Source organism: Lolium rigidum, chromosome 1 (genome assembly GCF_022539505.1).
Source record: "Lolium rigidum isolate FL_2022 chromosome 1, APGP_CSIRO_Lrig_0.1, whole genome shotgun sequence".
Lineage (NCBI taxonomy): Eukaryota > Viridiplantae > Streptophyta > Magnoliopsida > Poales > Poaceae > Lolium > Lolium rigidum.
This window is the reverse complement of record NC_061508.1, coordinates 290,117,572-290,143,372: the sequence shown is the minus strand read 5'-3', so window position 1 is coordinate 290,143,372 and position 25,801 is coordinate 290,117,572. Positions and strand designations below refer to the sequence as shown.

Below are 25,801 nucleotides of genomic sequence, written 5' to 3'. Positions count from 1 at the left end.
TGATCCTCAGATATGTACGCAACTTTCATTCAATTTGAGCATTTTCGTTTGAGCAAGTCTGGTGGCCTAATAAAATCCATCTTTACGGATTGTTCTGTTTTGACAGATTCTGTCTTTTATTTCGCATTGCCTCTTTTGCTATGTTGGATGAATTTCTTTGATCCATTAATGTCCAGTAGCTTTATGCAATGTCCAGAAGTGTTAAGAATGATTGTGTCACCTCTGAACATGTGAATTTTTATTATGCACTAACCCTCTAATGAGTTGTTTCGAGTTTGGTGTGGAGGAAGTTTTCAAGGATCAAGAGAGGAGTATGATGCAATATGATCAAGGAGAGTGAAAGCTCTAAGCTTGGGGATGCCCCGGTGGTTCACCCCTGCATATTATAAGAAGACTCAAGCGTCTAAGCTTGGGGATGCCCAAGGCATCCCCTTCTTCATCGACAACATTATCGGGTTCCTCCCCTGAAACTATATTTTTATTCCGTCACATCTTATGCACTTTGCTTGGAGCGTCGGTTTGTTTTTGTTTTTTGTTTTGTTTGAATAAAATGGATCCTAGCATTCACTTTATGGGAGAGAGACACGCTCCGCTGTAGCATATGGACAAATATGTCCTTAGGCTCTACTCATAGTATTCATGGCGAAGTTTCTTCTTCGTTAAATTGTTATATGGTTGGAATTGGAAAATGCTACATGTAGTAACTCTAAAATGTCTTGGATAATTTGATACTTGGCAATTGTTGTGCTCATGTTTAAGCTCTTGCATCATATACTTTGCACCCATTAATGAAGAAATACTTAGAGCTTGCTAATTTGGTTTGCATATTTGGTTTCTCTAGAGTCTAGATAACATCTAGTATTGAGTTTTGAACAACAAGGAAGACGGTATGGAGTCTTATAATGTTTACCATATGTCTTTTATGTGAGTTTTGCTGTACCGTTCATCCTTGTGTTTGTTTCAAATAACCTTGCTAGCCTAAACCTTGTATCGAGAGGGAATACTTCTCATGCATCCCAAATACTTGAGCCAACCACTATGCCATTTGTGTCCACCATACCTACCTACTACATGGTATTTATCCGCCATTCCAAAGTAAATTGCTTGAGTGCTACCTTTAAAATTCCATCATTCACCTTTGCAATATATAGCTCATGGGACAAATAGCTTAAAAACTATTGTGGTATTGAATATGTACTTATGCACTTTATCTCTTATTAAGTTGCTTGTTGTGCGATAACCATGTTTACGGGGACGCCATCAACTATTCTTTGTTGAATATCATGTGAGTTGCTATGCATGTCCGTCTTGTACGAAGTAAGAGAGATCTACCACCTTCATGGTTGGAGCATGCATATTGTTAGAGAAGAACTTTGGGCCGCTAACTAAAGCCATGATTCATGGTGGAAGTTTCGGTTTTGGACATATATCCTCAATCTCATATGAGAATAATAATTGTTGCCACATGCTTATGCATTAAAGAGGAGTCCATTATCATGTTGTCCATGTTGTCCCGGTATGGATGTCTAAGTTGAGAATAATCAAAAGCGAGAAATCCAAAATGCGAGCTTTCTCCTTAGACCTTTGTACGGGCGGCATGGAGGTACCCCATTGTGACACTTGGTTAAAACATGTGCATTGCAAAGATCCGGTAGTCCAAGCTAATTAGGACAAGGTGCGGGCACTATTAGTATACTATGCATGAGACTTGCAACTTGTAAGATATAATGTACATAACTCATATGCTTTATTACTACCGTTGACAAAATTGTTTCATGTTTTCAAAATAAAAGCTCTAGCACAAATATAGCAATCGATGCTTTCCTCTTTGAAGGACCATTCTCTTTACTTTTATGTTGAGTCGGTTCACCTATCTCTCTCCACCTCAAGAAGCAAACACTTGTGTGAAGCTGTGCATTGATTCCTACATACTTGCATATTGTACTTGTTATATTACTCTATGTTGACAATTATCCATGAGATATACATGTTACAAGTTGAAAGCAACCGCTGAAACTTAATCTTCCTTTGTGTTGCTTCAATACCTTTACTTTGATTTATTGCTTTATGAGTTAACTCTTATGCAAGACTTATTAATACTTGTCTTGAAGTACTATTCATGAAAAGTCTTTGCTTTATGATTCACTTGTTTACTCATGTCATTACCATTGTTTTGATCGCTGCATCCACTACATATGTTTACAAATAGTATGATCAAGGTTATGATGGCATATCACTTCAGAAATTATCTTTGTTATCGTTTTACACTGCTCGGGACGAGCGAGAACTAAGCTTAGGGATGCTTGATACGTCTCAGACGTATCGATAATTTCTTATGTTCTATGCCATATTATTGATGATACCTACATGTTTTATGCACACTTTATGTCATATTCGTGCATTTTACGGAACTAACCTATTAACAAGATGCCGAAGTGCCGGTTCCTGTTTTACTGCTGTTTTTGGTTTCAGAAATCCTAGTAACGAAATATTCTCGGAATTGGACGAAACGAAGACCCGGGGGCCTATTTTGCCACGAACCTTCCGGAAGACCGAAGAGCATACGAAGTGGGGCCACGAGGTGGCCGACACCACATGGCGGCGCGGCCAAGGGGGGCCGCGCCGCCTATGGTGTGGGCCCCTCGTCGGCCCCCGACTCTGCCCTTCCGCCTACTTAAAGCCTCCGTCGCGAAACCCACGATGCGAAAAACCACGATACGGAAAACCTTGCGAGACGCCGCCGCCGCCGATCCCATCTCGGGGGATTACGGAGATCTCCTCCGGCACCCTGCCGGAGAGGGGATTCATCTCCCGGAGGACTCTACACCGCCATGGTCGCCTCCGGAGTGATGAGTGAGTAGTTCACCCCTGGACTATGGGTCCATAGCGGTAGCTAGATGGTTGTCTTCTCCTCATTGTGCTTCATTGTTGGATCTTGTGAGCTGCCTAACATGATCAAGATCATCTATCTGTAATACTCTATGTTGTGTTTGTCGGGATCCGATGGATAGAGAATACCATGTCATGTTAATTATCAAGTTATTACATATGTGTTGTTTATGATCTTGCATGCTCTCCGTTACTAGTAGAGGCTCTGGCCAAGTTTTTGCTTTTAACTCCAAGAGGGAGTATTTATGCTCGATAGTGGGTTCATGCTACATTGACACCAGGACGATGATGAGAAAGTTCTAAGGTTGTGTTGTGCTTGTTGCCACTAGGGATAAAACATTGGCGCTATGTCAGAGGATGTAGTTGTTGATTACATTACGCACCATACTTAATGCAATTGTCTGTTGCTTTGCAACTTAATGCTTGGAAGGGGTTCGGACGATAACACTGAAGGTGGACTTTTTAGGCATAGATGCGGTTGGATGGCGGTCTATGTACTTTGTCGTAATGCCCAATTAAATCTCACTATACTTATCATGTCATGTATGTGCATTGTTATGCCCTCTCTATTTGTCAATTGCCCGACTGTAATTTGTTCACCCAACATGCTTTTATCTTATGGGAGAGACACCTCTAGTGAGCTGTGGACCCCGGTCCATTCTTTAATACTTGAAATACAAATCTGCTGCAATACTTGTTTTACTTGTTTTCTCTGCAAACAATCATCTTCCACACAATACGGTTAATCCTTTGTTACAGCAAGCCGGTGAGATTGACAACCTCAGCTGTTTCGTTGGGGCAAAGTACTTTGGTTGTGTTGTGCGGGTTCCACGTTGGCGCCGGAATCTCCGGTGTTGCGCCGCACTACATCCCGCCGCCATCAACCTTCAACGTGCTTCTTGACTCCTACTGGTTCGATTAAACCTTGGTTTCTAACTGAGGGAAACTTGCCGCTGTGCGCATCACACCTTCCTCTTGGGGTTCCCAACGGACGTGTCAACTACACGCATCAGTCATCATTATCTTCTTCCTCATCGCCGTCTTCCATCATAACCCCTTCTTCTCCGTGCTTGGTCCAAACATTATAGCTGGACATGAATCCAAACCGAAGCAGGTGGCTCTTAATGTCTCTCGAGCAAGAGTAATCCTTCTCGTTCTTACATTTTAGACATGGACAGCACATAAAACCTTGCTTCGACTTGTTGGCCTCGGCCACAAGCAGGAAAGAATTCACGCCCTCTCTGAAAGCGGGAGCACATCGGTTACCGTACATCCATGGATGACTCATCTGCATCATAAGTACAATTATATATGTATCAGATGCAATCACCTTGCTAAAATTAGTATTGTACGGACTATGCATATATATATAGTCGAGAAAATAGTTGCTAACCTTTTAGGATCAAAAAGAGGAGAAATCTTATCAAATAAAACCAAGTGGCATCCCTCTCACAAGCATTCCATCAAACACCTCTTGTGCACATGTAGAAAAAAATGAGCTAGCATACACCTCCACCTTCACCACCAAGGAAAAAATGAGGTGGGGGGGGGGGTGGCTGGCTGCTTATATATATAGGCATGGCCCTTTTGTCGCGGGCCGTATTACGACCCGCGACAAAAGGGGTGCCGACAGGAGGCGCCAGCCCTCAGACCCCTTTTGTCGCGGGTCGTAATACGGCCCGCGACAAAAGGGCGCGACAAAAGGCCCTGCCCGCTCCACATGGTTTCGGGGCGACGTGGCCAGGCCATTTGTCGCGGGTGCAGGCGCGCCCGCGACAAAAGGCTCCCACGGAAGCCCTGTTTTCCACTAGTGATTGTACGTACCATTCAACAGATGTATGGATGAATGTGCTAGTAGCTTTGCTCAATGTGTGCATAAAAATTTCTACTCATGCACATACGTATTACACATACGTGCACGTCGTTACACTTGTCACGCTAGAGATAGCTTCCAGTTGATTGTTTTCGAATAAGATCCATCAAGATAATTCCAATAAGGCACAACGATTCTGATGGAGGTTATAGGGTATGCGTGGACACCTCGAGGGAAGCACCATGGCACGAGAATGGTGGATGACCTACAGAGCTGATATGTTCCAAGGCACGAGAATAAGGATGTCAAAGTGTTTTCACCATGCATGGTCGAGCCACGTGGTGGCGGCGAAGCTTAGTGCGATGGTTGGGGTGGCGAACGAGGCGTCGCGAAAGCGTGCTGGCCGCGGCGAGGAGGCCAGTGAAGATGGTTTTGATGGTGTGGCCGCTTCTCCCCTACTCTCCGACGGATGACATCTATAGGACAAAATTGGGTATCAAAATTTACCCAACGACGAACGCGTGGACTTGGTCTGCGCAGCGCCCTCCACGGCAGCTTCTTTGCCGGCGTCGCCCACGCCAGCCATCATCACCTCCACGCTGCCGGCGGGGCAGCCGGTGCGCAGCCCGCGAGCAGCAGAAGATCTTGGCGGGTCCGGCGCCACCAGCACCGGCGAGAGGTACTGGCGCTCCGGAACGGTGCCGAGGTAGATGCGGTGGCTGCCAAACTCGATGATGCGGTCGCCGGTGATCTGAAGCTGGACGAACACCGATTGAACCACCGGTTTCTATGGATTTTCACGGGAGGACGATAGGATCTAGAGATTTATTTGGTGGCTAATTGGATCTAACTAAAGAATTGGAGAATTTCGAATTTGGATCTAAATTAAACTAAGAACCGATCTAATCTTTGATTTTGATCGGGTGTCGCACCCCCGAGGAGAGATCTCCCCGGGTGGGGACTAAAGCTAGTGTTTGTCGGCGTGCGGTGGGTGGGGACTAAAGCTAGTGTTTGTCGGTGCGGGGTGGGTGGGGACTAAAGATAGTGTTTGTCGGTGTGGGGTGGGTGGGGACTAAAGCTAGTGTTTGTCGGCGTGGGGTGGGTGGGGACTAAAGCTAGTGTTTATCGGTGTGGGGTGGGTGGGGGCTAAAGCTAGTGTTTGTCGGCGTGGGGTGGGTGGGTGTTGGAGCTGAGTGAAAGCTTAGGCCAACGATGTTGATTCCGGTGCCTTGCATGCGATGTCGTGGATCCAACTCTCCCCTCCTCGGTTATGCTTTAGGTGAAAACTTTGGTCTGCTTTGCCGGACCAGGCAGTGGCGGCGTTGTTGTTGCTGCGCCGTGCCCTCCTTGGAGGCACTGTTGAGGAGATTAGATTCTTCTAGCTTCGACATGTTTGTTTTGGTGGCAAATATGATGTCTTTCTATAGTTAGAGAGACGATATGGTGGATGCCTAGCCCCGGTGTATCGTGGGAGGCCGGCCTTGCACATGGAGGCGCCACACACCTTGGTGCTATGCCTCGCCAAGCGACGCGCCCATGATCGGAGATTCGGAGGGATGTCATCCAATGTCGTTGTCGGTGTTGCGGTGGGCTAGGGTTCATCCACACACGGGCATGTTTGACGGCGTTGTCACCACCGTTTCCTGACATGGTGTTCGACCATGGCTGGTGGCCTCTACACAACCTTGTGATGTTGGGTACCCTTTCCTTCATTCTCGTAGTCTTCTCGAGACCCATGATCTTTCTTCTCCCGCGTTCATCTTTGGTACCAAGCTTGTTGGTTTCATGGCGGTGCCTTCTTGGCTAGTTCGGGCCTGAATCCTTCTCCTTGATGGTCGTGCTCGATGGTGTAGCGTAGGTCTTGGTCGTTAAGCCCTCCAAGCTTACGTTCTTCTTCATCATCGTCCTAGCGGCGAGGACCTGTTGCTCCACTTAGTGTAGATGTGCTCTGCTTTCTCTAGTTGTAGCTTGGTCTCTTTTCTGTTTGTTAGAGGTTCTCCTCAACACCTTGTATCATTCGGTCTAACTAGCTTTATTAATTTTAAAATTCAGGTTTTATAGCCTTTTATCCAAAAAAAAAAATTGTATAAACAACACCAATTATTTGGACAACAATTTTTGGCACAGCTACGCGGGAGAAATATTTGAGACAGCCCGGCCGGACCAAACGCGAGACTGGATCCAGATCTATATCACTATTCCAGCAAACATGCAATCCCTAATTGATGGGATTAGTTATCGCGCATCAATTAACGGGAGGAAGTCTGTAGCGAGCCATGCAACAATTAACGAGATTTTCTCCGTCGCCTGGTATGCTTACCAAAAGCATCACATCAGGGATTGGAGCACACCACCTTTGTATCGGAACTCGGAACAACCACGCACGCAAAATCAGGGCAATAGGTCGAGCAAACCTCGCTTGTATCACCCGTGGAAAACGATCTGAACCGCCTCTCCTCCCAAGTCCCAAACCAGGAGCGCCGCCTTCTCGCATTCTCTCGCGTTGAAAATCGTCGGTTCTCCTTTCTGGATCTCCACCTCTCTTCCACAGCCACCCCATCCTAGTACCTCGCCGCCACATCCCCGCTACCGTCCTTCGCCGGCGCAACCTCGGCTCCGCCCTATCCCGTTCGATTCAAGCACCCAAGACGCCATCCCACGCATCAAATCGTACCGCCGAGCAAACCCTAACGGATCCCTGATGGCGGCTGTGGTCGAGGGCGACACGTCCCGGCCACGCGTGCTTTTTCCCAGCCCTTTGCCTCCCCCACCAACCTCCTACGCGGCGCAGACCCGTAGTTCCGGCTCCGACGCCCGTCAGGGACAAGGACAAGGAGGCCGACAGTGCCACGGTGGCGCTCGGTGACTGCCGCAGCATAGCGGGAGGAGCTCGCCGTGGTGTGTGAATGGCGGTGGGGTTTAATGATTCACGAACTGCCGGTCGCTTGCCCGGAGGTGCTGCTACCGGTTGCCAAATCCCAAGGGCCACGTGCCCGGGCTCCCGCCGCCATGTTGCTGGCAGCCGCGTCCCTGAACCAGTTGCTGCCCGGCCGGTGAGCTCCCTATCCTCCTGCATGTATTCGTGCAAATGAATGTTTCTTTGCCGTGTCAAATGTGTAAGCAGCTAATAAACCATGCATCAGCCGATGCAAATTTTGTGTGTACTATTGCTATTGTAGCGTGGCGTTTTAGAGATAGAAAAATACATTTATTTGAGAAAAGTAATTTTAATATTTTGCATAGTTTTGGATTATCATGAAAAGATCTTCAGTTCAAAAGAAGAGATCAGGAGAAAATTGAAGGCCCCGGAAAGAAGGCATTGGTCCCTGAATACTGGAGTGAATTGTGTGATGTGCAGCCGAGCTCACGGAGAAACAAGCGACCATTTTTTTTCAACTGTGGCTTTGCTCGTTAGTGTTACAAGAAAGTTGCCATCACATGGGACTCGAGGCAAGGCTCTTTGGGTATGTTTGAGCAAGCAAAAATATACTTTATAGTACCAGGTTTTTTTGAGGTGGCTACTACAGCTCTTTGGTGCTATTTGGAAACAGCGCAATGGTATTATATTTGAAAAAGTTCAGCCTTCCATGCGAGCGTGGAGATTTTTATTTAAAAGAAAGATAGATCCTTGATTGCTCATAGGGTTAAACCCAAGCATAAATAAACACTTTCAGAATGGATTGCCTGTTTCTATTGTTTCTTTCGACCTCTATATATACTAGTTCTTTTTCTTGTTTTTTCTTGCTTTTTTACATACCCCTCCCCATATAATTATGTTCAGTAGTACTCATTCTTTCATTTAATTGAAAAAATCATACCATAGGGGTTTCCCCTACGGTTTTTAAGGTCAAAAGAAAATTTATAGGCCCAAAGTTTCATAGCTGCATTGCATTTGGTTCTTCTTTGCTGCTATTGCTACGGGTAGGAAATATAAAGGATGGCTCAATTTGTGGTCTATAATTGCTTATGATTCTCATGTGATGGCTATAAGTTGCGTGTTTTGTACTACATGAAAATGATACAACATAACATTTCAGCATAAAAAAATGAGACAAACACTTACTGTTCAGTGGTAATAAAATCACTATGAGTTCTTTTACATAGTTTGATGTTGTATGCACTACATACATATAAGCATTGTTGCTCAGTTTGATTAGATCTAATACTTATTACCGTTGTATGTGAAGCACTTTCTGGTTTAGTGACACTAAGGTGACATCATGCTACTATACTTTATTTGAAAGTTCTTTTGCATAATATTGATTTGTAGCTACTAACGGTGTACCAATAAAAGTTAACCGTCAAAATTCGAATTTACTTTGGAACACATTATATATATATATTAACCTGCTATGTAAATATGGCTTGAACCTGACATTTGTGCGATGATCTAAATGTAATTTATGTATATACAATATTTTCTGCGCTTTGGTCTTAGGCCCACACTTTTGTGTGCTTTGGTCTCAGAGATGCTTGAGTAATTTCTAAAGTTTGCACTTTATTCAGACAAACAAGTAAGTAAGGGACTAATTATCAAAGCTGTTGGATTTATGCTAAGATAGCAGGAATAGAATCTAAGTGTACTCATCTGTAGCTTAAATCGGAATCACTTCATTGCACCCTACTCTGTACATCTTACTACAATTTACATACTACAATTTACATGACTATGCTTGGTCTTTCTTGCTAACTATAAAAAAATATTTTGTGTAGTTAGCTAGTGGTAAAAAATTACCCTTTCAGTTCTCAATGTAGATTATCAATGTAGATTATCGTATAATTCCAAATCATTTTCTTAGTTGTAGAACTTGAATCTACTTTAGTTTCTATGTACGTTGCTGGACCAAAGTGGACTGAAATGTCGAGACTCTACTTTGGTAGGGTGGAGGTGTCCGAGGAGAGCTGCAACGCAGCAAAGAGCATGAAGATCAGGTTCGGAATGTGTGGTGCTTTTTGGTAATAAAATGTGGTGTTTGTGGTGTTGTTGCTTAGGTGCTAGTTGTCTTATCTTGAGATTATCATACAATTCTTCAAATCCCATCAATTTTTTTTTATAGATATGTGCTTTCAACTATATCCAGCATGACTACAGGTTGCATTGTCATGGTAAGCATTCAATTGTGATCATGTAGGAGTGGAATGCACATATATGTTTAAGTGGCCACAAAGGGTCCTTTATAGTTTGTTTTGTTACAGTTGCTTTATATTATATGGACGTGTGCTTGTTGAGGAAATCTAGTACTAAAAGGTATTGTTTTGAAATGCTGCTTATATTTGCCCAAATTGTTGTAATTATCATACATGATTCATGTCTCAGTGTTTCCCTTCTTGTTAGTTCCTAGGGTGTAAATATTAATTCTGCATATGTATACGACCTATGAGATGGTGCTCCAAACATCATCTTGATTATTCATTATGACTGTAATAACTGATTCATGATATCCTTGCGGTTATGCAGCTAGTATATGCAAACATATTGTCAAAGTGTTGTGTTTGACATCTTGTTTTTCCGTACATTCCTAGACATTCCCTCTCTATTTTCCTCATCTGGATATGTTTTAATCACCAACACTCTTATATCTGGTGCTTTTTATTAGTGAAACATATGTGGCCAGGGAACCTTCTTTGCTTGATTGTAAGAGATGAAAGTGTGGAACTTGTCGATGAGAAGATAGAGATTGTTGAGCTGCAGTTTGACAAAAACTCCTAAGTTAGTGAGTCACATGTACCTAACTTATCAATTTTGTGTGTTCAGGTTCTATTCCAGTATAGTTGGCCACAGGCTTCAACTACCTCCTTGGCTCATGTCGTGCGGCAGTCGTAGTGGTGTGATGTTTGGCCTTTGCTACCACTCTATGGTGAGCTCCTCGGTTTTCTGGTGCTCGAGGCGCCGATGACGTTTTTTTAGGTTTGGTGGTGGTGGTATGACTAGGATTTGGTCAAGACAGTGACAAGGCCAGTATATCTCATCTTCTCTAATTAGGGATTGTTTAGTTATTGTTGCATTGAGCATATTTTTTTTGTTTGGAGGGTTGGTGTCTAGAAAGTTTCCATTTTAACAACGCAGCGAGCTTATAGGGATTGGAAAAATGTATCAAGTTCAGGATAATGAATTATATTCATGTCCATGCACTTGTGCATGATCGGATCATAAGCTGGATATTAATGGTGCATGACTGGTGCTCTAGTTGTTGAGGGTATCAGCATCATTGTTGTGGTTGCTATCTTTCTGTTGCAAAAGAAATGTCATCAGGTGGCAACTTCGCTCTAGGTGTCAATGCTATGTAAATATGCATCGTTCTATCTAACAATAGATGGTGATGGCATGCTACAATGTAGCTTATTTTGAAAGCGAACTCTCATTTTCCGCGCATAAAGTCTGAGATGTAAGAAACATGTACTCTGAATTTATAAACTGAAAATGATCTGCTAGGTCATCAAGTGGTATAATAATATTTACTCTGGAACATGCCTACTTCTATTTATAAATCCTTTAATCGATAAAACTTTACGTTTTCTGTCTTTTCCTCTATTTTTCGGTTTATATTCTTCAGTTTTTTATATGAACCTGATTCTTCTTTGTGTACGTTTTATTAACGAGCAATGAGATATATTTGTCTCTTCTTTTGTTGCATGTCCAAAGTTTCTTATTGTTTCAAAATTCTTAGAGACCCTTTGCTTCTGGTCGTCACCAACATGCAAAAGAATTGGCATATAGCCTGAGGGACTTACTTTTCAGAGCCTGAAGAACTGCCTTGGTGAGGCGGTCTATTTTGAGTTCTTAGGTATTCTTGATTTTTTGTGATAATTATTACCACTATATTAAAGTACATGAAGTCAAGTTGTAGCTTTCTCTGATAAAACAAGTCAGATGTTTCTTGCTTGGATGTTGTTGTATTTTAGTTTTGTTCCATAGTTCATGATAGGAGTTTTTTTTATGGGGATCATGATATGAGTTATGTATTTCCCATTTTCTAATAAGCTATCATGTAACAAGTAGACTTTGACTGGATTATTAATTGTGTACACTGTTGGTTCCTCGCTCAGAAAAATACTAGCATACCTTCCATGTAGGCTCTTCTAATATCCACACTCAGTTTCATTACCTTGCATGTTGACATTTCCTGCCAAGTTGGTCATAATTTCTCTCCAAGAAACTATTAAAACCTAGAAATAATAATCTATATTTACTTTGCAGCATAAATCTTCTATGGTGATGATGATCATATTTGTTTGCAATCTGATTACAATGAGCTAAAACTTTGCCACTTATCTATCTCATTATTTACTTCTCCTCATACTATTTTTTGTTTCTTGTTTGGCTATCATTGATTGGAAATGACTTTTAACTATATTTATTTTTTGGTGTCTTGCTTGCATGAATGTTACAACATTCAAAAACTGTGTTCTAAGTCGCTCTCTTTTTGCTCTATGAATATTGGTTTGTCTTTTATCATGACAACTACCTTTATTTGTAAGTTTTGTGCCCGATTGAGAAAAATAATCCAATGTTATATATTAAACTATGCATATCTTGATGATTAATGAGATATCATCTTGGATGACTTTTGGTGGTAAATAGCTGAGGCCTTATGAGTCATTTGAAATTATTTTGTCGACGGGTGCAGATGATATTAAACCATTTATCATTACCCAAAAGGGTTGAAACTTACATTGGGCCACTCGATTTTTTGGTTGTTCAATTAGGTGTTATACTTATATTTTGTAAGGCATACCAATTGATTGTATTGTGTTATTTGTTATTTTATTTTGAGGTGGTATCTCGTGTTGTGTTGGTGCTATTGATTCATCCTTCAACCTCTCATATTATCGCAAACTGGTTTGGCTAGGAGTTTTTTGCTTTTTTGGAAGATGTTTCAGTCCTGCCACAAATGTGTTTGATGCAAAATATCAATGTAAACAAATAATATGTAGTTTCCTTGACAGCATGCCTTAGTTCGCTACCATAATTTTGCATATTTTGCGGATCGTAGAACCGTCCATGCCTAACTATGTGTTTGCGCTGGCTGGATTTGGGTGCAGGAAGTCAAAAGGATTGCCACACTAAGTGGGTCATCGCCGAGCTTGGAAACTCACGCCACGGGGATCCCTTCTCCCCTAGGTCGTTCCGCCGCAGCAAGACTACGATGTGCTTCGTCCTAGCGGTCTCCTCCATCGACCTTGCCAGAATAATTTTGCCCCTGGGTGGTCGGTGAGGCTCCTCTCCTCTTCTATCTGCCTCCTAGAACGAGATCTGATCAGTTATTCTAATTTGAATTTGATTGGTGATGTGGTTAAGACTAGGTTTTGCGGGTTTGCTAGGAACTCGAGATCAGTGCAGATGTGGTTAAGATTATATTTTTACATGAGAATTAGGGCTCTTTTGAGTGTCAATGTGTGTGAGAAGAAAATTACTGGATTCATGGTGTTGTGGCTCATCCCATGGATGATACATGTGCAAAGTTTAGCAATCACACCTCTTTGCTGTCATCACGTTATCTAGCAGGACTAGTTTATCCATAGATTAGATCAGTTCAAGCTTTTATGTTAATTAACTGGATTAAGGAAACCAAGAACCTATCAATAATTCAATTGTTTTGATTTCCAAATTTAATGTTTTCTCTATGATTTGACTCAAATTGTAAAAGTACACTAGTTAAATTTGAGTACTTGTCAAACTGGAATTTTTATCTTGCATGTTTTTTGTTTGCAACTGTATAAATAATTCGAGATAGTAGAATATAATAATTCAATGGTTTTGAAGGAGTATTGCATCCTCCGTTGTGCAGCTTTTGTGGCTTTTTTTTTCTCGGTTCCCTCCTTAGCGGAGTTTCATTCCTGTCCATTCTTTTGATGCAAGTTATTTGTATAACCTACAGAAGTTGAACTGCTATTTCACCCCATGGACTGAACTGTTCCTCCGCCCGCTCTGATGGAGGTGGTGGAGAAGGCTGCAGAGGAGGTGGTCGACAATGCTGCAACTCAAGAGCCTGTTAAGGTGCAACTAACCGCAGCAGGCACCGGAAGTCCTCATTGTACATCCTCCGTTGTGCAACTTTTATGGATTTTCTTTCTCGGTTCCCGCCTTAGCTGAGTTTCATTCCTATCCATTCTTTTGATGCAAATTATTTGTATAACCTACAGAAGTTGAACTACTATTTCACCCTATGGACTGAATTGTTCCTCCGCACGCTTGGATGGAGGTGGTGGAGAAGGCTGCAGAGGAGGTGGTCAACAATGCTGAAACTCAGGAGCCTGTTAAGGTGGCACCGTAAGTCGTCATTGTACATCCTCCGTTGTGCAGCTTTTATGGCTTTTATTTCTCGGTTCCCTCCTTAGTGGAGTTTTCATTCATGTCCAGTCTTTTGATGCGAGTTATTTGTATAACCTACAGAAGTTGAACTGCTATTTCACCCCATGGACTGAACTGTTCCTCCGCCCGCTCGGATGGAGGTGGTGGAGAAGGCTGTGAGGAGATGGTCGACAATGCTGCAACTCAGGAGCCTGTTAAGGTGCAGCTAACCGTTACGGGCACCGGAAGTCATCATTGTAATGGTGGGTTAGCTCGCTGCTTTACTCACCGACGTCCAAAGTTGCACTTTTGGTCCAGAAAATATACTAAAGCCTTGTTGTGCGGTATTAGTTACCTAGGAATGAAATGACACTTTATATATCATGCGGTAGGTATGAAGGATTACAGACTTCTCTTGGGGCTGCAGTAGAAATAGCTAGACACTATGTTACCATTTTTTTCTAAATGATATATTGATGTGATCGCAGCCTTTCAATGAATTTGTTTGGTTGCAATTGTAGAAGTGTTGAAACCTACGATGCCCTCAAAGAGCCTAGCTATGTGCTTAGTTTCATATGCATATTGTGTTCAATGAGAAAACTATTTTGATTACCTTTTTTACTTTTTTCCAGATTGTGTCGTTTCTATACTTTGGGAGTAGATCGGTATATATTTACACACTGAAACTGAGAGATGCCAAGGCAACGATCAGGTTAGCGCTTGTACTCTGATACTTTTTTGTTGAGACCAAGTCGGTGTACTATTTTTAAGAATATAGATAATGTTTCTTATAGTTGTTTCCCTCCAACATTTATGGAATTGAATTGAGAAGCACCTTACTGCATTGAATTCACAAGTTAGTATGACAATAATTTACTACACAGTATTTCTTCAATAGCCCAAAAAAGTTGCTCCATCATTCTTGCATGGACATCATGGTGTCATACTGCTTCCAACGAGTAGGAATACTTGCGACTACGAATACTAGTCCATGGAATCAGTATTGTATCAGATATTTTTTTATGGGGGCATTAGACATAGATCAGTCTAGAGAATCAGATGAATCAGTATGGTGACTTCATTTCCATTTAATATTGTTGGATCAGCAGGAACATTTTATGGAACATAACTTGTTTCATTCTGAGTATGCTCATCTTCATATTTATCTATGATTGTTTATTTATTTCCGTAAGATCTCTTGATCACGGGCATACCCTCCTTGCTGCTTCACTAATGGAGTAGTGACTATTTAGAACAACTATTTTACGGAGATTCAAATTACTAAAGTCAGTTTGTAACATGTGGGGTTCCAGTGTTTCAAATTTTATAAGCAGGGAAACTTATGATACCATGTTTAGCAGATATAAAGTTTTTTTTTGCTCCAATGATAGGTGTTGAATCATGATGAAATTCACATTAGATATAATGTGGAGTTAGAATTATCTTAGTTTCTAATTCTTTGTTTCATATATTGTTTGTCATCTATTCTGATTGTTATGATCCTTTTGTATTTCTTTGATGCAAAATATGGAGATTATGCTAGTGATAGCTTCCAGTGAATTGATTCGTACTGCCTGTTGGGTTGTTCTTGAAGGCTGAGCTACTGGTTGGAAGGAACATTCAAGTTGCCCACTTCACTATGTGTTTTCATTCATGTGCCTTCTTGGTAATACTAACATTTGCTGTTTGGCTATTGTATCATTGCACTTACTTTTGTGCAACTTCTTCAATCAAACTATTATATTCCTAATCCTATTTGTGGTGTCAGGGGCTGATGACCTCCATTGAGGCATGGAAGGTCAGATTCATCTTATTTTGCATCACCTAGTTTTTCAAGAAAGGTGAGTCTAACATCACTTGTACTTTATGTAGCCTGTCACGGCAAACATTTCTTGAATATTTGATTTCATTTTTTGATCATGCTATTTAATGCTAACTGATTAATTGCGAACACTAGGAGTCGTAGTCCTAGATGGTAGGTTTGAACTTATTAAGATGTTTATCTATGATCTAGGAGGCATACTAGTCATTGTAATCACTGAAATTTCTTTAAGGCATTTTTCTTGTTATTCCTAGACGTTATGGTTGGTGCTGCTCTGGTTTGGCTCTATTGCTAACATGGATAAGAAAAAAATATTAATAGATTAAATCTTTGCTTATTTATCTTGCATGCTGGTATTCTTGCTTCCATGGATATCGTGGTACATATTTTCTCAAAGAGAGGCTAGTTGAAGGGAAGCTTGATCTCATCATTTTCTTCTTTTTGACCCCTTAACAACAAAGTTTAATGGTGTATTGGTGTCTCTGAAATATAGTTGGCTGAATGTTTATTGTAATTACATTAGTTTGCATATGAAATTTGTTGGGCAATACTCACAAGCATTACCATCTGATGCATTTTTATTGGAAGCATGATGTTGATGTGGTCTATCTTTGTTTCCTGAATGATTTTGACTATTGCTTCCTGTGATGCTGATGTGGCCTGTGATGCTGATTTTGACTATTGCTTCCTGTGATGCTGATGTGGCCTGTGATGTGGTCTATCTTTGTTTCCTGAATCATTTTTATTGGAAGCATGATGTGGCCTGTGATGCTGATTTTTTGTTGAAGAAAATTTGTTGTTTCTAAAATCTGGTTATGTGTAGGGAGGTCATCAAGCTCGTCTTAAAAGTTTTAACCGCAGTTCGAAGCAAGAGCTGCAGGAGCTGGACAGGAGGAGTAGTGCCGTTGGTCCAAGGCAGGGTAGGTACTAATATTCATGTCACTGTCACTTTGACTAGAATATTCATGTAACACATATTGTCGTTCCTTCTGGTGGCCATGTCATTTTGATCCTAGCTAGCTTGTGTTATACTCCTACATGTTAGCATGTATCAGCATGGGTGCGCAATTATTCTTTAAATTTACAAGAGACACTTGGATCTCTCCATGTAATGTATTATGATGTCCAAGTAGATCCACTCTAATGCAGGTTTCATTGCATTCCTACTGTAGTGTCTTCTTTGTTTGTCATATTTTCTCGTGAAAGCTTGATATAATTTTTTCCTTCTTCTAGCAAATTTGTAATGAGAAGCTATTAAATAGTCCTTATTTATGGTATGGTTGACTGTGCCCTGAGTAGAGCTATGTGCACCTTGTTCCTATTTGCAGTACATTTATCATGTGTGACGTGGAGATCCAAAAAATAGCATAGGCCATGCCGAATTTTCTAGCTAAAATATGTAATGAGTACTCTTATTTTCTTACTTGAATTTTTGTGATAAATAACACGCTGAAAATAGAGCAAAGCAATTTTAGTTATCACTGTTAAATTCTAGATAAAAAGAATATGTCAATATTGCTTGCTGCATTATTTTTGCTAGTTTACTTCTAGTTCAATTGAAGCATGTACTAATGTTTTTTTTTTTCTAAATTACAAGATCCATTTCCATTTTGCATAATTGTGGTGAACATGTGCTTCATGCACTAACCGTGCACATTCTGTTTGTAGGACCGAGAAGCGGAGCTAGCCAAAGGTTGGAAGAAGGTAGCAGAGCCCTTCTTCCTCTAAGTATGAGGGGTTTAGGTGAGTATCCATGGCTATCTAAAGGTGTGGTTGATGTGTGATTTGGCCTGTGATGCTGGTTTAGGTTTAGGTTGTGTAGTTTCATTGCAGTAATAAGTGATGTTCTTTGGTTGATGTATAGCGTTATTCAATTTGTAACTTCTTTTTAAAGAATTCTACCATTGGCATTTATTCAATTGGAAACATATTGTTCAGCTAAACAACCTTAGCTAGAAGCCTAGGGATAGTGTTATAAGAGACTACATAACCAAATAAAGAGAGAGCAGCCCGAGCACAAGCATGTGTTGCCTTATTCGGTTCTCTCTTTTTTACAAAATTAATAGAAAAACCCTGGAAATATAAACACTTCATCTCTCTAACCAATTGGGAGCACGAAGATCATTGCTTCTTTACCCATACCAAGCCTTCACAAGTGTTTGACAGTCCAGGAAATGCGCATTTTTGTAGCTAGAACGTGCATTGGATACTGTGTTTTACTTAATTGAATGTCCTTGGTAAGCTACACTCAGAAAGTAGAGCAAATAATTTTGAAGAAAAAAATTCATCATCTACTGATGCTGCTATTCGTAAGGTAGGCTTCAGTTATTACTGGCTCATTACGCTTGGACTATCTCTGAAAGTGAGACATCTTGTGTACTCAATATTTTTGGTGTGAAGTAAATAAGGCGAATTATGGTATTAAATTTAAATTTTAAAATCATTGTCAAAGGTGTAGGTGCCGACGCCCTCTTGCTTACGTCCACGTCCACATAGAGAAGGATTTCGCTTTGTTTCTTTGCACAGTTTGTTTTTTCTTGAAGATTGTATTATGAGGATTGAGGAACATCCTTGATTTCGTTAAACTGTGCTTATTTTATTTTATATGTCAGGTGTGAGATTTGGAGAAAAATAATGCGAGGGAGACTGACAGAAGATAAATGCAAGACTTGAAGGAGCGACCGCGTGTTGTGCTTGTCCTGGCGGTGTGCAGCCGTGCCGCACGGAGCGAGGCTGCATCAAGCATCAGCTAGTGCCTCTCCCCTCTAGATGCTTGGGTGCTGCATGACCTTGCCATTCTTTCTCCATGCGACGGGAGGCATTGCGGCTGCTGTGGTTATGTAGTTATACAAATAGTGTTTCCAATGTTTAAGTACTTGATTTCTTATAGTACTCAGAAGTCATGACGGTGTACGTAATTAATTGTAATTTTTCGTTGCTGGCTAGCATCTGTCTATAGTTATTGAACTTGTCATTGTGTATTTTCTATATATGAGACTGAAATGTCCAAATAATTAGCATTGGTTATGTCAAAATTTCCAGCATTTTTTCTTGTTGAAGAAATATCCCTGTTTTATGCATTGTGTGCCTTTGAGCACTAAAATAACAAACACGTGAGAACTTTGTTTTGTGGTTTATGATCATCACCACTACTTTGGCATATAAAATAGACATGGTTATATGGTTTCTCATGGCTGTGACTACAAGCCAGCCTAGAGCATCTATATATGTACACTGAATTCGATCATCGTCATATTTATTTCTAAAAATGATGTTGCTAGCTCAAGCTTTATCGTTTTGCATTTGTATTTACTATTCACCTGGCATTTGCTAACTCAAAGCAGCAATCAGCAAGAACACAGATCATATGCTGATTTCTAAATACCCAATTTATTGGTTGTTGCCGCATTTTGTTATTTTTAGTTGCAACAATACAAGTTTTCTGGATACTAGTTATCATTAGAAGATCTGATTGAATGCACTTACTAAAAATCCATTCAATTTGGCTCCATTTACATTTGGGAGATTTGAATCCCTGGACGATAGCAACCGTAGCTATTTGGCACCATTTTTTTACATTAAAAGCAACTACCGATGCATGGTTTCCACGGGCATGTTGAATCAGTCAGCCAAATGCAGTCTTTTGCACATCGGCTTCCGCTAACATCGAAAGTGATTGGCTTCTGCTAATATCATAACTGATGTGAGACTCCCTTTTTTTTGCGAATCATGTGAGACTGCCTTTGATAGCTCCTTAGAATACGGATTGTAATTACTAGAGAAGCAGTTATTAGGAAACAATCAATCTGTAATTACTAGCCACGACCCGTCGTTTAGACTCACAAGACCTCCACGTCACCAATCCAGTGCAGGATACTGTATCCCTGCATCTGTGCACCTAACAACAGCCGCGAGAGAGAGAGGGGGGCAAAAATTTACCTCCAACCACATCTTCCCGCCATAGCACTCCCTCATCCCTCGAAATTTTGAACTCCAACCTTAGCCTCCACCAATCTATATATATCAAAAGGGGTGTATCTAACGCGTGCGTCGCGTGTGACTTAGACTTTGACTCTTGCTCGGAGAGGAGAGGAGAGGAGAGGACATGAAACTCTGATATAGGGGGCGAGCACCATGGATGAAGGTTTGAGCACGCGGCTGCGCCAGGGAGATATGAATTCCTGGACGACTCTTCAGGCAGGCTGAGGTTGGGCACGCGGCTGCACCATGGATGAAGGTTTGAGCAGCACCATAATCCGATTGCCATCCGCTCGCCCGGCCACGAGCGACCTCTTCTCGAGATGCGATCTAGCAACAGGTATGTAACCACCCCCATACCTAGGATCTGTTTCTTGATTTTTTTTTTGCCTGGTTGGTTGCATGGGTTGATTCGTTGATTAGTATTTACCGGCCCGCCGTCGGAGAGATCCATACGTATTTGCATAAGTATGTTGTCCTCCTCTTCTTTTAAATTAGTACTAGTAAGGGTGCACGTGCTATGGAGTAACATAGGAGAGAATAGGCACATCATACCTTAAGTCGCAGGAGACGGGCGATGGGCAAGGCGGGCGACGCCGTCGCGTCCTGCTGGCCAGCAACGCCACGCCGGAGTGCAGCGACACCCGTCGGCCACACGCGCGACGCGGGCAGGGAGTTCGGCGGAGCGCCGCGCACCGTCCTACCGGTGCACGCGCGCGCCGGCGAACAAGCCGCCGCGAAGCTGTGGCTTCTGGCCGGCGACACATCTCGATTCGGCCAGGCTGGGGTTGCGCTGTGTATCGGATGCGGGAGGGGGCGGAGGCAGGAAAGGACGGCGAACGGAAGGGATGGGGCGGTGGTGTGGGAGACGAGGCAGCAGTGGAGGGGACATGCCGGTAGTTAGACGTTGCTATATGAGTTGCTGCTCCTCCAAGATCTTTCAGGGTTACATGCCTTGGGCTTCTATATGCAGTGGCGAAGGACAAAAAAAAAATTGAGGTCGGGCAAAATTTTAAATGTTAAATTGACGCAAAAGAATACACTGTTTCGACACATTGATAATTTATATAATGGTAAGCAATTCATAAATTTGTCCATGTTAGTGAGCTCACAAAGTCACAATTCACAAATTCAGAGGTCTTCGCAGGTGTTTGGTTTAGATTAGGTGGCACTAGCAAGTGGCATAAAATATCTCTTCAAATATGCAATTGGAAATATGAAACACATTAGTAGTTTGTCAATGTTACCGAGCTCACATTTCATAAATTTAAAGTTATAAACTTCAGCAATATGACAAAAACTTCTACTATTATACATCTCATCTAGCTGCAGTGTTCTTCCCATTCATGTCCATCTTAATTCTTCTCAAGTCTCGAGTACAAAATCGAAAACAGCTCCACATTCTCCGGAAAACCTAGATGCTAGACCCGCGTGATTTGCAGGACTAGGAGCGCGCGGCCAGACGGCCTGGCCGGGGGCAGGGGAGTCGGAGGGATCTCGTCGGGAGAAAGCAGCCGGCGGCGCAGTGAAATGATCTCCTGGGCGGAAGTCGCATCTGGGCGTCTGGCGTGACTCACGTCGACCGTCGAAGACGAATTAACAGACGAAACAACTGACTCACGGGTCACGAATCACGATCGCTGGTCCTTGTCACTATCGAAGCGAACCAATCGCAGGATACAGACGGTTGGTTTCCGTCCACCACGCGCGGCACAACTAGCATAAGCCCAGTTCGGTTGCTTACTTGATTGTTCTCCTCCTGCCGGTGCGACACATCTTTTTCTTTGGGTTTCCCTTAAAAAATCTGTATAAAATTGATGGTATATCCACATATGCATATATATACTCGATTTTTTGCTAAAAGTCAAGGTAGGGCAAGTGCCATACCTTGCCCAAAGGGGAGCTCCGCCCCTGTCTATATGAGTTGTAGTTGCCTCTGTACCTGCAAAAATGGTTTGCGAAAGCAGTTAGTGATTCTCCACTTAGAGAAATTTTTGCAAACCAAGGGTTTCCCATTCCCACCCAAAGTTTGTTGGGGTCGCGCCACTCAAACCAAGGCATGTGAGAACGACATGAATTGCTGACCAAGCTCGGTGCGCCCGACGGCTGTCAGGTCAGAGTCAGATGTAGGCGGAATTACATCGAACTCGAGGCATTCGGTGTGGCCACGGCTCACGGTGTCCTCGACGGCTCGGCCGATGGAGCTCAAGTTACGGGCCGACAGGTGGAAGCGGAGGCGGAGGGTCTTGACGGAAAGCCTGCTGTTTCAGAAGATACGTGTCTAGGGAACACGCCTCTTTCCCAACAATATTCATCCTTACATAGTACAATGAAAATAAGTTTCAGACCCTAATGTCAGCGGCGGAGCTTCAGAGAAAATCTTGGGCGGGCCAAACTAAAGCACAGCTTAAACAATTGCAGTACCTTCGGTTGGGCAGAACATACATCTATAAATTTCTCCAAAGCAGAACAACTTTGGTTCAACAGATCAATTACCTGTCACTTGTGTGGTTTGTGTCATGCGCTTCCCGTGGTAAAATTTGGAGCAGGTGTCGGCTTGTAGATGGAAAATCGGAGAAGACGGAGAACTTGTGGACTGGGTTTCCGCTGCTAGCCGTAGCTAGCTTCTGGCCGCCTGTGCCAGAGGGTTGGGGTACGGACCTGGCTAGTTGGGCGCTCTCATAGTCTTGTTGGATTGATGTCGCTGTTGGACAGTCGCCGCTCAATGGATCGATACTCTCTGACAGTCCTACTCCTACCTCCGGCGCTTAGGTCGTCGACTCAAGGAGTCACAGTAGTTGGTTAGCTGCCCTAACTTGGGCCATGGATACGGGGATGCGCTGCTGACAAGCACGAACAGTCGAACAGATGAACTGCGTCTCTCCTCTCGAGTGAACTGGGCTGGGTTAGTGCTGGACTTTACACATGCAGAATAGGTCTAACTTTTTTTATCGCTCCTGGGCTGGGCGGGCCATGGCCCAGGTTTGCCCTAACTAAGCTCCGCCAGTGCCTAATGTTATGTCTCAAGTGCCACTAAATATAGGTTTTGGGCAAGCACTAACCGAAAATAGAGCAGCAGACAGATGGATCCATTTGGTTCGGCGCTTAATGGATGTTCATTTAACCAAGCAACCTAATTTTTTGTTTGGAAACTAACAAATCTAGTTCTTTCACGATTAAGTCCTTGTATATCGGTTATACTACTCCTAGAGTAGACAATTTCAGGATACCAACGTTTTGCCTTACCAAAATGTTGGTCATGCCGAACTTTTTGGCCATTGTTTGGATCGGTACCAATTTTAGAAAATCTATTACCACAACGTTTCACATTTTGAGCCTAGGCAAAGGTTTCCAGACACATTTTGACACAGTAGGCAGTTTCTCACATAACTGAAAGAAGGTATGCATGCAGATTGTATAACAGGCGCTTTTCGGCCTGTGTCATCCTGGTGCAGGGGCGTGCTAATGTTTTTCTGTATCTGCATGTTTTCATAAATGTCTCCTATGAGACGACACACCACATGAATCAAAGTATTTCCTGGCTACCAGCTATATATAAGTAAGATAAATGTAAATTGCGACTGATTGACCCTCATACGCTATCATTCAGCTGTGACCTGTGAGCACTTCATCTATGAGATTAATTATTACCAGTTCATTTCCATCTCGATCGCAGTTAATTATCTTCACGGACGAAGAGGATCCATGTGTGAGTCGCTCCTTAATGCGACACCTGCAGGCTTTATCCGCCTCGTATCTTGTCGGGGACTCGAGGTCGATGGCATCGCATGCCTCGCAAGTTTTACTACCACACAACATGATTCCGCGCAACCTCACAGCTCGTTCCATGACAAATCTTATATAGTTTGTCACCTTGTCTTCCTCCTCGAACCCTATCATCACGAGCAACCTTAAGTTCAGGTGCTTCAGATCCTTGGATGGTTCCCACACCACGTTGGCCTTCTCAGCACTGAACTCGGACGTTTTGACACAGGAATGACGAGCCCGGCTTAACTTCACGCATGGACACCGACCGAAGAGAAAACAATGTAGCAAAAGTTGAGTCAAATATAACTTTGCCAAAAAAAAATCGCATCATCGATCAACACTAGTATTAAAGTTTGAGATTCCCTGTAGAGTGTTTGGAGGAATTTGCATGAACAAAACCCCATATACACTAAGGAAAATGCATATGCTTCAGGGATTCCTATCAAGTTACAGCTGTATATATTACTCGTAAGTGTTAAGCTGTTCGCTTCGACCATGATACTTTGTAATAAAGCGGGTGATATGTACTACACTCTTACTCGAAGCAGATGGCAAGGATTTGCTCTTTTTCAAATAAAAGTAAACATATAAGGTAACAGATTTACAGGAAGGTGAGCTAGCAAACTTACTATAAACATTTGCAGGGCAGGTGCAGCTTCAAGGATAAACAGGGTCCAGTTCAGATCACACTCAGGAAAGATATGCCAAAGCCACAAACCCTTGAGATTGCGGAATATAGGAGTGAGCAGTTTCGGATGTTCAGGCTTAATCCAAATCTGCAGGAAGAAGACAAACGTAGAGATTAAACCGGTAGAGAAGAACATAACATACTGTATGTAGGGTGCAGAAATTAAAGAGACTACCATTTGGCAGCTAAAATTAAGATGCAACTGCGACAGGCTCGCGACATTCGTTGTGAGGCACTCGCTGAGCGCGAAGGGCGCCTGCCCCACCCCTGCATGAGAACAGAGGATCACCGAGCGAAGTTGAGGTACATAGCCGAGGCGCAGCGGGGGGTTCTCGGAGTTCCAACACTCGCACATGAGATGCGTCAGCTTTGGCAGAGATACAAGCTCGATCCGCATGCAACTACAGCGAACGAAGTCGAGGCTCTGAATTGCAGAGTTGGGCACGTCGATCTCGAGCGCAGAGTGCCAACCCAATCTGCAGGATGTTAAGGAGAGGTGCTGGAGCTTATCGCAAGCGCCCATGAGGCTGGGCAGGTCGGCGTCCCCGAGGTCGAGGCTCGTGAGCCATAGGTCGGTGAGCCACCGGAAGGCGATGGGGCAGGCATGAGAGAACGACATGAATTGCTGACCAAGCTCGGTGCGCCCGACGGCTGTCAGGTCAGAGTCAGACGTAGGCGGAACTACCTCGAACTCGAGGAGTTCGGTCTGGCCACGGCTCACGGTGTCCTCGACGGCGCGGCCGATGGAGCTCAGGTTAGGGGCTGAGAGGTGGAAGCGGAGGCCGAGGGTCTTGACGGAACGCCTGCTGTTGCAGTCGCACTTGCAATCCAGCAACCTGCACACCGCACCCGCGAACGCGTCCATGCCCTCGACCGGCGCCCTGCCATGGAAGTCGTCGACGTCGAGGTCCACGCGCGAGAGCTGGTGCGGGAGGTGCCGCCACCGCGTGGAGACCGCGCCGGCGCGGACCGCCTCATGCAGGGTGAGGCGTTCAAGGATTCCGAGGAGGAGATCGTCCGGTAATGCGCTGATTCGATCTCTATCTTGGCTGACTTTGGACGGCCGTGACTCCATGATTGGATTGGAACCCCGGTTGATCTGATCAGGATTGCTATTGTAGTTTGGTGGTACAGTTATTATTAACAGAATAGGCCGATTAACATGGATTTAATTTCTAAGCGACGATGGATGTGGGTAGGAAACTTTGAAGAATCCTTGTCCGCCACGGCTGGATTGCTAGTTACTGATGTCAAGTCAAGTCAGCGCGCCACTAGCTGCTGATGGGTGTCCAAAATCTGCTTTGCTTCCTCCGTGCACGAGGCCGAGGCGTGCCCGCGTGCAGCGATCGACCCATCGGGACGGACACGTGACCCACATGAATCAAAGTATTTCCTGGCTACCAGCTATATATAAGTAAGAAAAATGTAAATTGCGACTAATTGACCCTCATACGCTATCACTCCAGCAGCAGTTGTGACCTTTGAGCACTTCATCTATGAGATTAATTATTACCAGTTCATTTCCATCTCGATCGCAGTTAATTATCTTCA

The 25,801-nt window shown here is 43.2% G+C and overlaps 1 protein-coding gene across 1 annotated transcript; it reads right to left on the bottom strand.

Annotated features, from left to right (window-relative positions):
• Window positions 1-23,400: 23,400 nt before the first annotated feature.
• LOC124659978 lies at window positions 23,401-25,407 on the bottom strand. Its single transcript, XM_047197783.1, has 3 exons — window positions 24,426-25,407; window positions 24,192-24,338; window positions 23,401-23,808 (listed from the first exon to the last, which is right to left on the bottom strand). Exons 1-3 carry the CDS (start codon window positions 25,323-25,325, stop codon window positions 23,401-23,403), a joined length of 1,455 nt encoding a protein of 484 aa, XP_047053739.1. The 5' UTR covers window positions 25,326-25,407.
• Between the last annotated feature and the right edge of the window lie 394 nt (window positions 25,408-25,801).